We start from the raw sequence: 12930 nt of genomic DNA, 5'->3' as shown, positions 1-12930 counted from the left end.
GGGAGGCTGAGGCAGGAGGACTGCTTGAGACCATGAGTTTGGGGCTCTAGTACACCATGATCCTGCTTGTGAATAGCCACTGTACTCTGGCCTGACCAATGTAGTGAGATCCTGTCTCAAAAAAATAAATAAAAAAAAAAACAAAAACCCACATACAAAACACAAATACCACCAAACACTTTCATGGTCTTTATCATTCTTCAGGTTACTTAAAAATCAGCAACTCAACTGTTGAGCACCTGGAGACAATGGACACAGAATAAACTGCTAGGATGACAGGAGTCTCTGCAGGGTCATTCATAGTAAAACTTTATTGAACAGAAAACCCAGCAAAGGTTTTCACCTCTGCAAAGTTCCCCCTGGTTTAAAGGAAAGCACTGCATTTTAAAAAGCAATTATACATAAGTCTTTCCTAGAAAAGTCCTGCTAAAACATGTCTAGCAATTTCATTGATTATATAAAGTAGTACACTTAGTGTAATTTGAACATTCCAACAGGAATCAAATCGTACCAGCAGAACCATTTCTGCATCTATGACTTCTATATACAAACACACATGCAGACACACACTAGAAAAGTTCAAGCATAAACATGCGACACCTACGCCTTCTACTTACAATGCCTATGAAACTACGTACAGTATATATTAAAGCTCTTCAGAATAAAGACATGAGAAGCCTTGAGCATTTTTTGTTCGTCAATTTGTATCATGGCTTCACGTCTTTTTGCTTTTGCTTGATCACAAAAAGCATATCATCCTTGTTGGTATTTTTAATAACTCTGCCACTGCCACGTTGATCCATTCCACTCCTATCGAAGCCTGTAGCAACTATAACACAAACACCATCAGTTTGCTATGGCTGGGGGGCCTTCCGGAAGAAGAGAGGCAAAGAAAGTCTTGAAGACGAGCCATGCTGTGCTCATAAACGAAGGGCTGGTCTGCTCATCATCCAGTACATCCCTGTCTGGAGGGAGGTGGTTGGGGTCTTCGGTCTCAGGGTCAGTGCCTTCCTACAGGTAATGAGACACAGTGAGAAAACAATTAGGCTGTGATGAACACCAAATAACTGCCCCTTGTCCCACAGGGGCAGCAACCAGGATCCAGGAAACGATGCCCGAGGCTGGGTAGGGCTCTTTCTCAAGCTCCCACAGAACAACTGTGCTGATGGCATGTTCATAGTTTGAATACTCCCAGCAGCAAGTAACAGAACAAATAAAGCAACTAGATCACCTTTTTTTTCTTTTTGAAACTAAATCTCACTCTGTCACCCTAGGTAATGTACTGTGGTATCATAGCTCACAGCAATCTCAAACTCTTGGGCTCAACCAATCCTCTTGCCTCAGCCTTCCAAGTAGCTGGGACTATAGGCACAACCACAACAAAGCCCAGCTAATTTTTCTATTTTTAGTAGAGATAGGGTCTCGCTCTTACTCAGGCAGGTCTCAAAGTCCTGAGCTCAAGAGGTCCTCCCATCTCAGCCACCCAGAGAGCTGGAATTATAGGCATGTGCTACCAGGCCTGGCCCAGATCTTCAACTATTACTAAGCTCGTAAGTTAATTGCTTCATACCACTGCACTCAAAATAGGTTTAAAAAAACATTTACATATACAAAAATGCAAATTGGCACTAGAAAAAAATACCTGATGAATTTGATGGCATATTTGCATTTTAAAAATAGCTGCTACTCTACAAATAAATGTGACAAACTCATGAAATATTTAGCCACATAAAGCTAGAAATCTAAAGGTTCAGGATTTGAGAACCTGGCATATCATGTTAAGCTCCCCTGAGCTCCATGGAGACTTCATACCTGTAAGTTATTGTTGGGGTCCTGGTTTACAGCTTCAGGAGGGAGACCATCATTTGGGAAGTTCTGAACTGGCCTCTGTCTAAATGGAAACCATCCAACATGATGCCTTCAAAGGAAGCACACAGAAGGTCATCTTAGCTAACATCACAGTGAGATTTACTCAAGAATCTAAGGCACCCTCCTCTAATCACCACAGCACCCTGATTTCCAGCTCCTAGGCAAGACCACCTACAGAGACATTCTATCACACTGTATCCCAGAACTCCTCACGTATCAGGTTCTTGAACACGGGGGATGTTTTACTCATCACTGTACACCCAGTAATATAAACAGCATCTGGCACATAGTATGTGCTCAATGAACATTTAGCTGAACTAAACCTCACACTAGAAAACCTGAACATACACACACAGAGCTGTAATTATATATAATATAGAACATAATATTCTAAATTTGGTCACTTAAACATGTGATTCTAGAAGATACTGAAAGTTTGATTTGGAGATTAAATCCAAGTCTTGAAGCAAATATGATAAAATATTGACAATGACTAATAGAGAATGTGAGTGTGATAGTCTAAATATTCCCTGTTTTTAAAAACGAAAAATAAAAATCCACTTTTACTATAAAGGAAAAATTTCTTCTTTCAGTTTCAACCACAAAGATCCATCATCACTCTAGGCCAGGCTTTCCGACCTTTGCCACCAGTGACACACTGGGCAAAATATTTTCTCTGGGAGTTGTCCTGTGCACTGTAGACAATTTAAGCAGCATCCTTTGCTTCTACCTACCCGATGCTGCCAGGGCCTCCTCTCCTAGTTTTGGCAGCTAAAAATGTTTTGGGACATTGCCAAATGTCCCTGGGAGGGTGGGTGCAAAATCATCCCCATTTGAAACTAGTGCTCCAGGACACTACTAAAGCCAAAAATCAGGTCTATAAACATCCCCTGGCCCCTCAGAGGTATACTAACAGTCGGCACCTCACCTTTAACCTCAAAGGCAGCTGTAGCCTGGTAAAGACAAAAATGTTCTTATTTAAAACAAATAAGACTTTTCCTTTCCATGCATCAGCCTGGCTATATAATTGTGGTTCACAAACCTGAAAGGCACCTTATCTGCAGGAAAAGAGAATATTCTTCTTATATTAACATAAGACTAACATGTTCTTGGAAACATACAGCCAAACCACAGATTCCTTATCTGAAAGTACTAGAATAATATACTCCTTCAGTAATGCTCAACTGCTCAAAAAGCACAAAATCTATACTGGATTTGAATCACAGTGTAATATGTGGTAAGGGTGGAAAAAGAAAAGAGAAACCATCTGCTTACAGGTACATAACCACGGTGGCCCCCATGACCATGAGGAATCTGCTTAGGGAAGAGTAGAAGTAGAGGATACTGAGAAAAACGGAGAATGTAGCCGCTGAGTAGGTCCAATCCAACCAATCTCTGTTTATCTCGTCATCTTCTTCCACAATAGGACCACCTTGTGCATTCATCCGCAAATTTTGATTGGCTCCAGGATTAACCACCACTTGAGCAGCAGCATTCTGATTGGCTGGCTGGTTCTCGGCTGGAAACTGGTTGTGAATAGGGGCTGGAGCAGGTGGAGAGACCACAGGTATCTCTTGTGCACTTGGTGATGGGACAAAAGTCCCTGATGCAGCGGTGGCTGCTAAACTAAAATAGAAATGATACAGGCAGATACTGTTGAGAGCAAGGAACCATAAAGTCTATGGCTCTCTTAACCTTATTTACACAAGAGACTTTTACTGTTAAGAGTTTTAAATAAATACATATGCATTTGATTTTCTTTAATTTAGCAAAGAATTTCTTTACTAACAGTCCTATCTATAATGCCTTTTCAGGGTTATATCTGTGAATACCTCTTCTAAGAGATATCACATGGTCAATGTCACATGGAATTAAATATCAAGACCATTATAAGATTATAATACAATAGGAAATTCAAATTTTCACAAAAACCTTAAGGATTCTACAATTGAACCACATTCTAAACAAAGGCATTAAACTTTGTCTCAGATGAAGCACCATGTCTCAGTACATAAATCAGGTAGCTGCTCTCATTTACACTTGACTCCACCCACAGACCCAGGCAAAGCAGGGCTCTGCAGAGACTTGGGAAAATACACTCATCTCTCCATTTTGAACTTTATAGGTGACATGGTTGAAATTTCCCTCAATTCCTGGGAGGCCTAACTCCACCCCGCTTGGGAGAAGGACTCACTACTGCATGTAGTACTGCCGCGCGTAGATCTGCTGGAACCAGGAGAGCTGCAGCCACCCATAGGGTGCGTAGCCAGAGAAACCGGCTCCCAGGCCTTGGAATGCCTGCTGGGCAGCTTCAGGCCTATACAGAGATTAAAACAAAAAATCCTCTATTCATGAGTTGGTTAAGTATGAATAAATGAAAACTAAGTTTAAATTAAAATCAGGAATTCAAATCAGAGACAGAAGAATGTTGTATGGCAGTGACATGGTAGATGACTGTCTGACACACCTGTGTAACACAGCACAGAAAGTGCTGAATGACAAAGCCCTCCTGCGGTGGTCCAGGTTCCACAGGAAAACAAGAGCCCCTACCAGCTGCTTATTTTGTGCAGAGACATACAAACAAGCTGGGCTTTTTCAGGTTAAGTAGATCCCACCCAATTTTCGACTTGGTGGGTCTCACTGCAGGTCTAAATCTATTATTCATTCTTTAGAGAACAGCTCAAAAGCCACATATCTCCCAAAGTCTTTCCTGAAGGAATTTTCTTCCCCTATTCTAGATCTAAATCTATAGTTATATGTGCATATATAACCTGTACATCTTAGTGACCACTTGGTGTCCTATACAGGTTGCTAGGTCCCCAGCAATCTTGTGGGGAGGTAGCTCTCACCCACATTTTACAGAGGGTAGCTCTTGCACAGCTCAGTGAAGAGAAGGGAATTTGTACAAGAGCTAGTAAATAGCAGAGCTGTACTTGAGGCCTGGTTTGTTTGATGCCAAACTCATGTTTCTTCAATCATGCAACATAGCCTTTATCAGGGGAGGCCTGTGGGGTCAACTCTGGTTTTGTGCTTTTTATACAGCAAACTCCTTTAGCAGCACATTACAAAGTTGAAATTATAATAGAATTACAGGAATATAGGAGTTGGTTATGTGGTCACCCCTGTAGGTCAAGTCACATCCTTCAGCAAAGTTATATGCACTGGATGTTCAATAAATATTTGTTAAATGAAACTGACAAGTTTAAATATGTTAAAATTCAAGGAAATATGGGCCTAAATTCTCAAGTTGTTCAGCCAGAATGAGGGAAGCTGTTTGAAGTTTTTCTATCCAGTAATTATCCAATTTATAAGCTGACAGTCTTTTAACCAAATTCCATACCCAGAGTACTTCTAAAATAGTATTCCAATACAATTAGTTCTTGGCACAATATCCTTTTGATTGTCTAAAAAGTATGGAAATAAGAAGATAAAGTGCTTTTTTAATTTTGTTTTAGCTGATGATAGCATTCTAAACACATAAGATAACTAAAATGTTTTTATAGTTATATACTAAAGTATGTAGGGATAAAGTAACACAATGGGAATTATTTTTAAATACTTAAAAAAAAGAGGGGGGCAGTGCAATTGATGAAGCAAGTATGGCAAAACTTTGCTCATTACTGGGCCTGGGTGATAATGCGGGAATTCGTCATATAGCACCCCCTACTTTTGTGTATATTTGTAAGTTCCATTAAAGGGGAAAAAAAAACCCAGCCTCATTCATCAAACATATGGCTTTGACTCGGTGCCTGTAGCTCAAGCAGCTAAGGGGCTAGCCACATACACCAGAGCTGGCAGGTTTGAATCCAGCCTGGGCCTGACAAACAACAATGACAACTACAACCAAAGGCGTTGTGGCGGGTACCTGTAGTCCCAGCTACTTGGGAGGCTGAGGCAAGAGAATTGCTTAAGCCCAGGAGTTGGAGGTTGCTGTGAGCTGTGATGCAATGGCACTCTACCACCCAGGGAGACAGCTTAAGGCTCCGTCTCAAAAAAAAAAAAAAAAAAAATGGCTTTATCAAAAATCTAACAAAAAGAGATAGGGAAATTAGAGAATTTCAACTTGTACTTAAATTATTTTTTCCCAAAAGTACTTTCATAAAAAGTTGTTCCAAGAGCTACAAAACCCAAACATCAGAGCATTAGTCAGTTCTGGCTTTTGCTCTAAAGAAAAGATCCAATTGCTGTAAAGAAAGGGACATTTTTCCTAGTACCACCAACACAGTCCTTGGCAGAATGCTTCTTAAACACTCTCTCCCCTTTTGTCACCCATTGTTATAATAAACAAGCACAAAGCCACTCAGCAAAACATCTGCACAATGCTTACAACAGCTATTTTTTCTGCAGCAGCACTAATTTCCTATAAGGGCAACACAGAGGTCAGCACAATGGAAAGAATATCCAGAGGGGGCGGTGCCTGTGGCTCAGTGAGTAGGGCGCCGGCCCCATATGCCGAGGGTGGCGGGTTCAAACCCAGCCCCGGCCAAACTGCAACAAAAAATAGCCGGGCATTGTGGCGGGCGCCTGTAGTCCTAGCTGCTCGGGAGGCTGAGGCAAGAGAATCGCGTAAGCCCGAGAGTTAGAGGTTGCTGTGAGCCGTGTGATGCCACGGCACTCTACCCGAGGGTGGTACAGTGAGACTCTGTCTCTACAAAAAAAAAAAAAAAAAAAAAAAAGAACATCCAGAGGAAGACAAAATGCCTACATTTTCAATAAATGTGTCAACTACTTTTTTAATATTTTCCTAAAAGACTGTGTATTAAGTTAAATATACTGGTTGGCCATAAAGTTCGTGTGCAATTTAAAATAGTGTATACATTCAGTATAAGAAATCTTTAGTCTTTTATAAAGCAAAAAATCTGTACCTTTTAAAATTCTGCTAGGTCTTAAATTGATAGAAATGAGGTAGACGCATGTTGTATAAACCTGGTTCATTATTAGAACACTCACCTTGAAATGTTCTCCCATCCAGAGGGAGGAAGGTTCTGAAGAACTCCCCTTTGCCGTAAACCATCACTTGAGGTATCCCCAAGATATTGTCCCTGATTAGGACCAATGGGCTGCTCTGTGGATTCAGCAACCTAAATAAGTGTAAAATGAACACAGACAAAGGATCTGATGCAACTGTCTGAAATCAAGCTAAAAGTGTCTTGCTGTGAATTGCTTGCCTTCTGCCTCCAACCTCTAAACATGACAAAATTATACAGATGCAATGTTATGCAAAAACTATTCTGAAATTTGTTCGATAGAATTTTCAATATATAGATACTAAAAAAATCTTATTTTTTTCCTAGGCCAACTATGCTGCAGTTTCACTAAAATCTTCTAAGATTGGTGAGAGTTTTTCTTTCTTTTTTTTTTTTTGAGACAGAATCTCACTATGTTGCCTTTGGTAGAGTGTCATGGTATCACAGCTCACAGCAACCTCAAAGTCTAAGGCTGAAGCGATTCTCTTGCCTCAGCCTCCCAAGTAGCTGGGACTATAGGTGCCCACCACAATGCCCAGCTATTTTTTTTTGTTGTTGCAGCTATCATTGTTGTTTAGCTGGCCTGGGCTGGGTTTGAACCCACCAGCCTCGGTATATGTGGCTGGCGCCCTAACCACTGTGCCACAGATGATGAGCCTCTTTTTTTCTTTTTTTGAAAAAGTGTTTTGATAATATTTTAAACATCTTATGGTACTAAATTTACTAATCATGGGCAGCGCCTTTGGTTCAGTGAGTAGGGTGCTGGCCACATATACCAAGGATGGCAGATTCAAACCTTGCCCCAGCAAACTGCAACAAAAAATAGCCGGGAGTTGTGGCAGGTGCCTGTAGTCCCAGCTACTCGGGAGGTTGAAGCAAGAGAATCGACTAAGCCTAAGAGCTGGAAGTTGCTGTGAATTGTGACACCACGGCACTCTACTGAGGGTGACAAAGTGAGCCTCTGTCTCTAAAAAAAAAAAATAAATTTATTGGGCAGTGCCTGTGGCTCAAAGGGGTAGGACGCTGGTCCCATACGCCGGAGGTGGTGGGTTCAAACCCAGCCCCAGCCAAAAACTGAAAAAAAAAAAAAAAAAAATTACTAATCCCAGAAATTAAATTTGGCCAACCAGATTTATAAATACAACTTGGCCAGCAACCTAAATTAAATGAGAGGGAATTTCCTATGCTATATTCAGTTGTCTTAATAAATATAGTTGTTATACAAATATAAAGTACATTGAGGTAATGGAATATTAATAGTATGTATTTGAATAAACAAACATTTGAAACAAATGAAAAATAAATGCTTTTGACTGTTAAATATAAGTCTTTGGAGCCTTGCATGGCAATGCACACCTACAGTCTCTAATACTTGGGAACCTGAAGCTAGAGGATAGTTTAAGACTGGCCTGGGTTAAAATAGTGAGACCCCATCTCCCCCCTTCCCCCCCAAAAAGACAAAACACATAGAAGTCTTTAGAGATCACCTGATAATTATTGTGGCCTTTTCCAATCCAACTAAGTAATCACAATGAAAATTTCCAAAGGAAATATATTCACTTTTTTACTTTTTATAAAAATTAATGGTTCCTTAGAAGAAACTTATGTGCTAACATCAATAAAAACCCATTTTCAAATGTCTTATTAGTCCAGTGATGTGGATAAACAGTACCGTAGGTCAGATCATATCCCAGAAGATGGTGTCATATATAACTCCACTTTTCCATGACAGCACTAATAGAACAGTCTACTACTATTACAATAAATGCTCACTTGTACTGATAACACAGTTCCTAATTCCTAGAGAAGAAACAATATTACTTGGTAAAAAGACTATAAAAATCTCTTAAAAGCTGTATTCAACTTCCTTTATTACTCCCCTGAGAGTCTGAATGATACAGACTGATATAATCATGAAAAGGCAGACATACCTTTGTGTTGATTTCTGGCATTTTTGAAGGACTCTTCACATTGCACACTAGATGCAAAACATGCCGTTTTTCCTGCTAAAACAATAAAGGAATTACTTACAGACTTGAACTCAATCTGATCAACCTTTAAAAACATTCAAAAGTTAATGTGGCAGTGAAGTACCTTTGGAAGCAAGTCCCTGAGACACTGGTGATCTAACAACAGCTTCCCAGAATAAATTAACCTCTGGTCCTCTGGACGCTGGAGGGAAGAAAGTAACACAGGTCAGCACTTAGCCCTCACAAGTCCCCAAACACGAAAGCAACTGTTTCATACTAAAGAACTTATATACACATCCTCTCCCCACCACACAGAGCATTAGAAAACACTGTTTCAAAGGCTTTATATACAAAACTCTTACTTAGAAAGTGCTTAATTTTAAGGATGGCAAATGAACTCCAGTCCACAAAACCTATGGCAATATACCTGACTTATGAACTCCCAGAAAACTGCTTTGTGTCACTACAGCAACTGAGGGCTCTTACAGCAACTGAGTTTGATTTCAGAGAAAACTCACAATACTGCCAAGATCAGCCTTCGCCAAAACCACTTGTAACAAAACCACTTTGTAACCCTAAGTAACAAGAAGCAAAATTCTAAATTTAAGTGCTGTGGATTTCCCAACCTACAAACACAATAACTCTGTGAGATTTAGTATCTATATTTTAAGGGGAGAAAGTCTGATAAATTGACTTGTCCAAGATCATGTGCTAAAGAGTCAAGATTCCAACCTCTCTTCTCTTCCATACAATAGAGACTCCGCACACTTTTATATAAACATTACTTTTAAAATCTGTTTTTAACTCCTTAAACTATACTTAAAAATAATAGTCTAAAATTATACACACCAAAGTTAGTACACTGGAGATTACCAATTTGTTAACCTATTCTTGTCAGAATAACTGATTAGACAAAAGCTGGATAAAGGTATTCCTGCCAAGCAGCCTGGGATTATAAAGCAAGCTTTTAAAAACAAACAAATGAAAACAGGAAAACGCTGCATCTGCTTATCTACATACATCTGGATTTCATAACTAAAACAAAATAAACACATTGGATTGCTGTGTTCATCACTGTTCTTGCTGATGGACTTTTTAGGTAAATTCTACATGTGAATTTGTAAATTACTATCTATTGCATATGTGGAGTCCTGCATTACATTAAAGAGTTCAACCACCAGAAAAGGGTTGAAAACCACAGCTTCCTGTGGTTTTAAATTATCCCCCCACCACCTTTAAAGGTCTGAACTAACACCCTGTCTTCACCCAGAAAGGTTGATTTGAAAAAAAAAGCAAACTATTAGAGTTTCTAACGTTATACCATTTTATACTACAGAAAACAAACGGTAAGTATGCTTTAGCCATAATAATTTTTAAACACATATTTGTGTATCTCAGAGATTATTTACAACCTTAGGTCTTTAGATTTAACAAATGGAAGTTATGTTCTTCACCCAAGAAACCCTCAAGGAAAACCGTCCTCCAAAAACACTGCCTTTTTTAAATTGAGTCTCACTCTGTCACCATGGGTAGAGTGGCTTGGCATCATAGCTCTCAGCAACCTCAAACTCTTGGACTCAAGTGATCCTCTTGCCTTAGCCTCCCAAGTAGCTGGGACTACAGGTGCCCACCACACCACCAGGTTAGTTTTTCTGTTTTTAGTAAAGATGGGGTCTCACACTCTTGCTCAGGCTGGTATCTAACTCCTGAACTCAAGGGATACACCCACCCAGGCCTCCCGGGGCACGAGGATTACAGGTGTGAGCCACCAGGCCTGGTTCAAAACACTTCCTTTTAGCAAATGATGCAACTAGAGACTACACCTGCTTCAGCAATTTGTGTACCTAATAGCCATTCTCAGGGCAACACTGCCACTTAATTTCTTGGAAGCAGCTATGATGAAATTGCAAAGTATGCCAATTCTAAAGGACACAGGAACAGAAGCTTATTAACTAAGTAAGCAAATTTCAAAATATCAACTCAGAAGGAAAACTCACTTCTACATTCTTGAGCATATGGAACAAAAACAGACACGGGGAGCTACTGCAGGTTGCAACTCCTCCGATAAGAAGGCGTAATTTCGCTATCTCTTCCTGCCCGGATGCCCTCTCCTGTTAATGGAGAATCACACTGGCGGGCAGTAAAGAACACTGCTGACACTTACATAATGTCAGAGCAGAAAGTAAATACAGGAAGGTCCAGCTCACAGCCTCATCACGTGTTGGGAGAGCCAGCTGAGGTAAGGATGATGTTGACAGACGTCGACCAAAACAAAGCCAGGACTCTTCCTAACTGAGGGACTGAAGCCTGAAAACCACACTCAAGGCGACTCCTGGCTACTTCCCTTCTAAACCACTCTTTGCCAGAAAGTGCACAGGGCTCCTCCCTGGGACCAAGCAAGGGCTGTGCAGTCCAGTGCCACAGGGAGGGGCCGGGGGAAGGTGGACAGGGAGGGGAAGAGCCACGTTCTGCTTCTGGGTGTGGGACTTTAAGCTCTGTGCTTCTCTAACCACTGGCGGGGTTAGCACCACTCTCTTCCCCCCTGAGAGGCTACATCCAGAAACCTCATTTCACAACACTATTTTTTCTTATTTCTACCCAATGGATGCAAGCCGGATTAGGAACACCTAGTCGCCCCAGGCACTGGGGGAAACGGAAGCTTAGAAAAACAACTCAGCCAAGGTCAAACTGCCATTTCAGTGGCTTGGTTAGGGCCGGAGACCAGATCTGGGGACAAGAAAGGGGTCTAGGCAGTTAGGTCAGGAGTGTGACAGCCTTGGGGACACGGGATGTCGAGTGACAGGGGTTGGCAGCCCGCCAGGGAGCAGGGTTGATGGCAGCCTGGAACGAAGAGATAACAGCCACTGGGCAAGGAGATGGGAGCCTACGGTGGTGAGGCAGGGAAAGGGGAGACCACAGCCCAGGAGCAGGTGACCAGGCGAGGGCCAGCCGTCAAAGGAAGTTGGCGACGGAGGTGACCACAGGAAAGGGAAGGCAGACGTGGCATCCTTAAAAGGAGGGAGGTCGGGGCCCTCTCACCGGACGCTCGGGGTAAACGCGGCTCAAGTGGGCCTTGAGATGGCCCACACTCCAGCTGCGGTCACCGCTCAGCTCCAAGTCGCGGTGGCGCTGGTTGGGGCTTTTCACCAGAAGCGTGACGGACTCGGGCTTGGGCTCCGGTTCCATGTCGGCGGCGCTGTGGGAGGCTCGGCTACACTCCGAGGTGCCAGGCAGGCGGCGTCGCGGCCGCCCGCAAGCTCCGCAACGACGGTTCGCGTCTCTGGGGCGCGCGCCCCCGCCCCGGGAGCCTTTTATTTGCGCCCAGCGCCTAGGCTCTGCCGACAGAACACTCTGTGGCTGCCGCCCATTGGCTGAGGCGAAGGCACTGCCCTAACGTGGCCCAATCGGCGCCCGGGTCTGAGCGGCGGAGGGGCGGGCTAAGCACGTGGGCGCGGGCTGATGCAACCCGCCGCCGCGGCGTCACCCGGAGTCGGGGCTGCGGCCGCAGAACCCTGCTTCGGCGGCCATGTTTGGGTGCGCTGTGGCCTGTGTGCGGGCTGGGTCCTGAGGAGCTCGGGGCGGAGAGAGGGGGGCTCTTTTAGCGCCAGTTGCCGAAGGCTCTTGAGGCAGGGGTTGCGGAGGGGGCACCCCGACTGACTTCAGTTTAGCGGTCTCTGCAAATTGTTTCCTCACAAAGCAGCACCCCCGCCCTTTTTGACTCGGGGCAGGCCCACTTCCCCTTGCCCCATGGCCGTCCTAAAGGGGAAGCCGCCCCACCTGACACTGGCCTCGGTTCCTGGAATAGCTGGGTCGCCCCGCGTGGGACCCCTCCCCAAAGGTCGCTCTAGATGCCCGGTAGAAGGGCGAGGAAGAAGCAAGTCCCTGTCTTCTCTGGCTGAGAGAAGGGAAGCGTCCGGGAAGCTGTTGCGGATGGAGCTGAGCTCCAACCTGGAACGTCCCACCCACAAACTCTCCAGCTAACAAAGTGGCATGGAACGGACTTCCGGAAGCCTCAGAGGGACAGCACCCTTAGTACCGAAGGCGAGCTGGCCGCAGTCCAGCTTACACTGGCAGACCCTCCACATGGGCATTGCTTTATAGGACAGGCACATGCGCTGGGCAGA

General features: G+C 43.3%; 1 protein-coding gene across 3 annotated transcripts; it reads right to left on the bottom strand.

Moving 5' to 3' along the window:
• Nucleotides 1-288: 288 nt before the first annotated feature.
• On the bottom strand, nt 289-12183 carry HERPUD1 (homocysteine inducible ER protein with ubiquitin like domain 1). Of its 3 annotated transcripts, none has more exons than XM_053602325.1 (8): nt 11846-12183; nt 8931-9008; nt 8768-8842; nt 6820-6950; nt 4064-4186; nt 3145-3495; nt 1813-1918; nt 289-1011 (listed from the first exon to the last, which is right to left on the bottom strand). In XM_053602325.1, exons 1-8 carry the CDS (start codon nt 11990-11992, stop codon nt 847-849), a joined length of 1176 nt encoding a protein of 391 aa, XP_053458300.1. In that variant the 5' UTR covers nt 11993-12183; the 3' UTR covers nt 289-846. The 3 variants fall into 3 exon arrangements, with proteins under 3 accessions (XP_053458300.1, XP_053458308.1, XP_053458318.1); XM_053602333.1 differs by having other exon boundaries at nt 8768-8839; nt 11846-12114; XM_053602343.1 differs by lacking the exon at nt 289-1011 and having other exon boundaries at nt 1839-1918; nt 3302-3495.
• Nucleotides 12184-12930: the final 747 nt, after the last annotated feature.

This window comes from Nycticebus coucang, chromosome 2 (genome assembly GCF_027406575.1).
Source record: "Nycticebus coucang isolate mNycCou1 chromosome 2, mNycCou1.pri, whole genome shotgun sequence".
Lineage (NCBI taxonomy): Eukaryota > Metazoa > Chordata > Mammalia > Primates > Lorisidae > Nycticebus > Nycticebus coucang.
Note: the sequence above shows the minus strand (reverse complement) of the source record. Positions and strands in the feature narration are given on the sequence as shown.

Bases quoted from the DNA above. Each gene is read 5' to 3' on its own strand.
- HERPUD1 (XM_053602325.1), bottom strand. From the start codon at position 11,992: ATGGAACCGGAGCCCAAGCCCGAGTCCGTCACGCTTCTGGTGAAAAGC. The intron at 9,009-11,845 runs GTGAGAGGGCCC...TCTTCCCTCCAG, and splicing joins GCGTTTACCCCGAGCGTCCG to CGTCCAGAGGACCAGAGGTT. The intron at 8,843-8,930 runs GTACTTCACTGC...TTATTGTTTTAG, and splicing joins TCAGGGACTTGCTTCCAAAG to CAGGAAAAACGGCATGTTTT.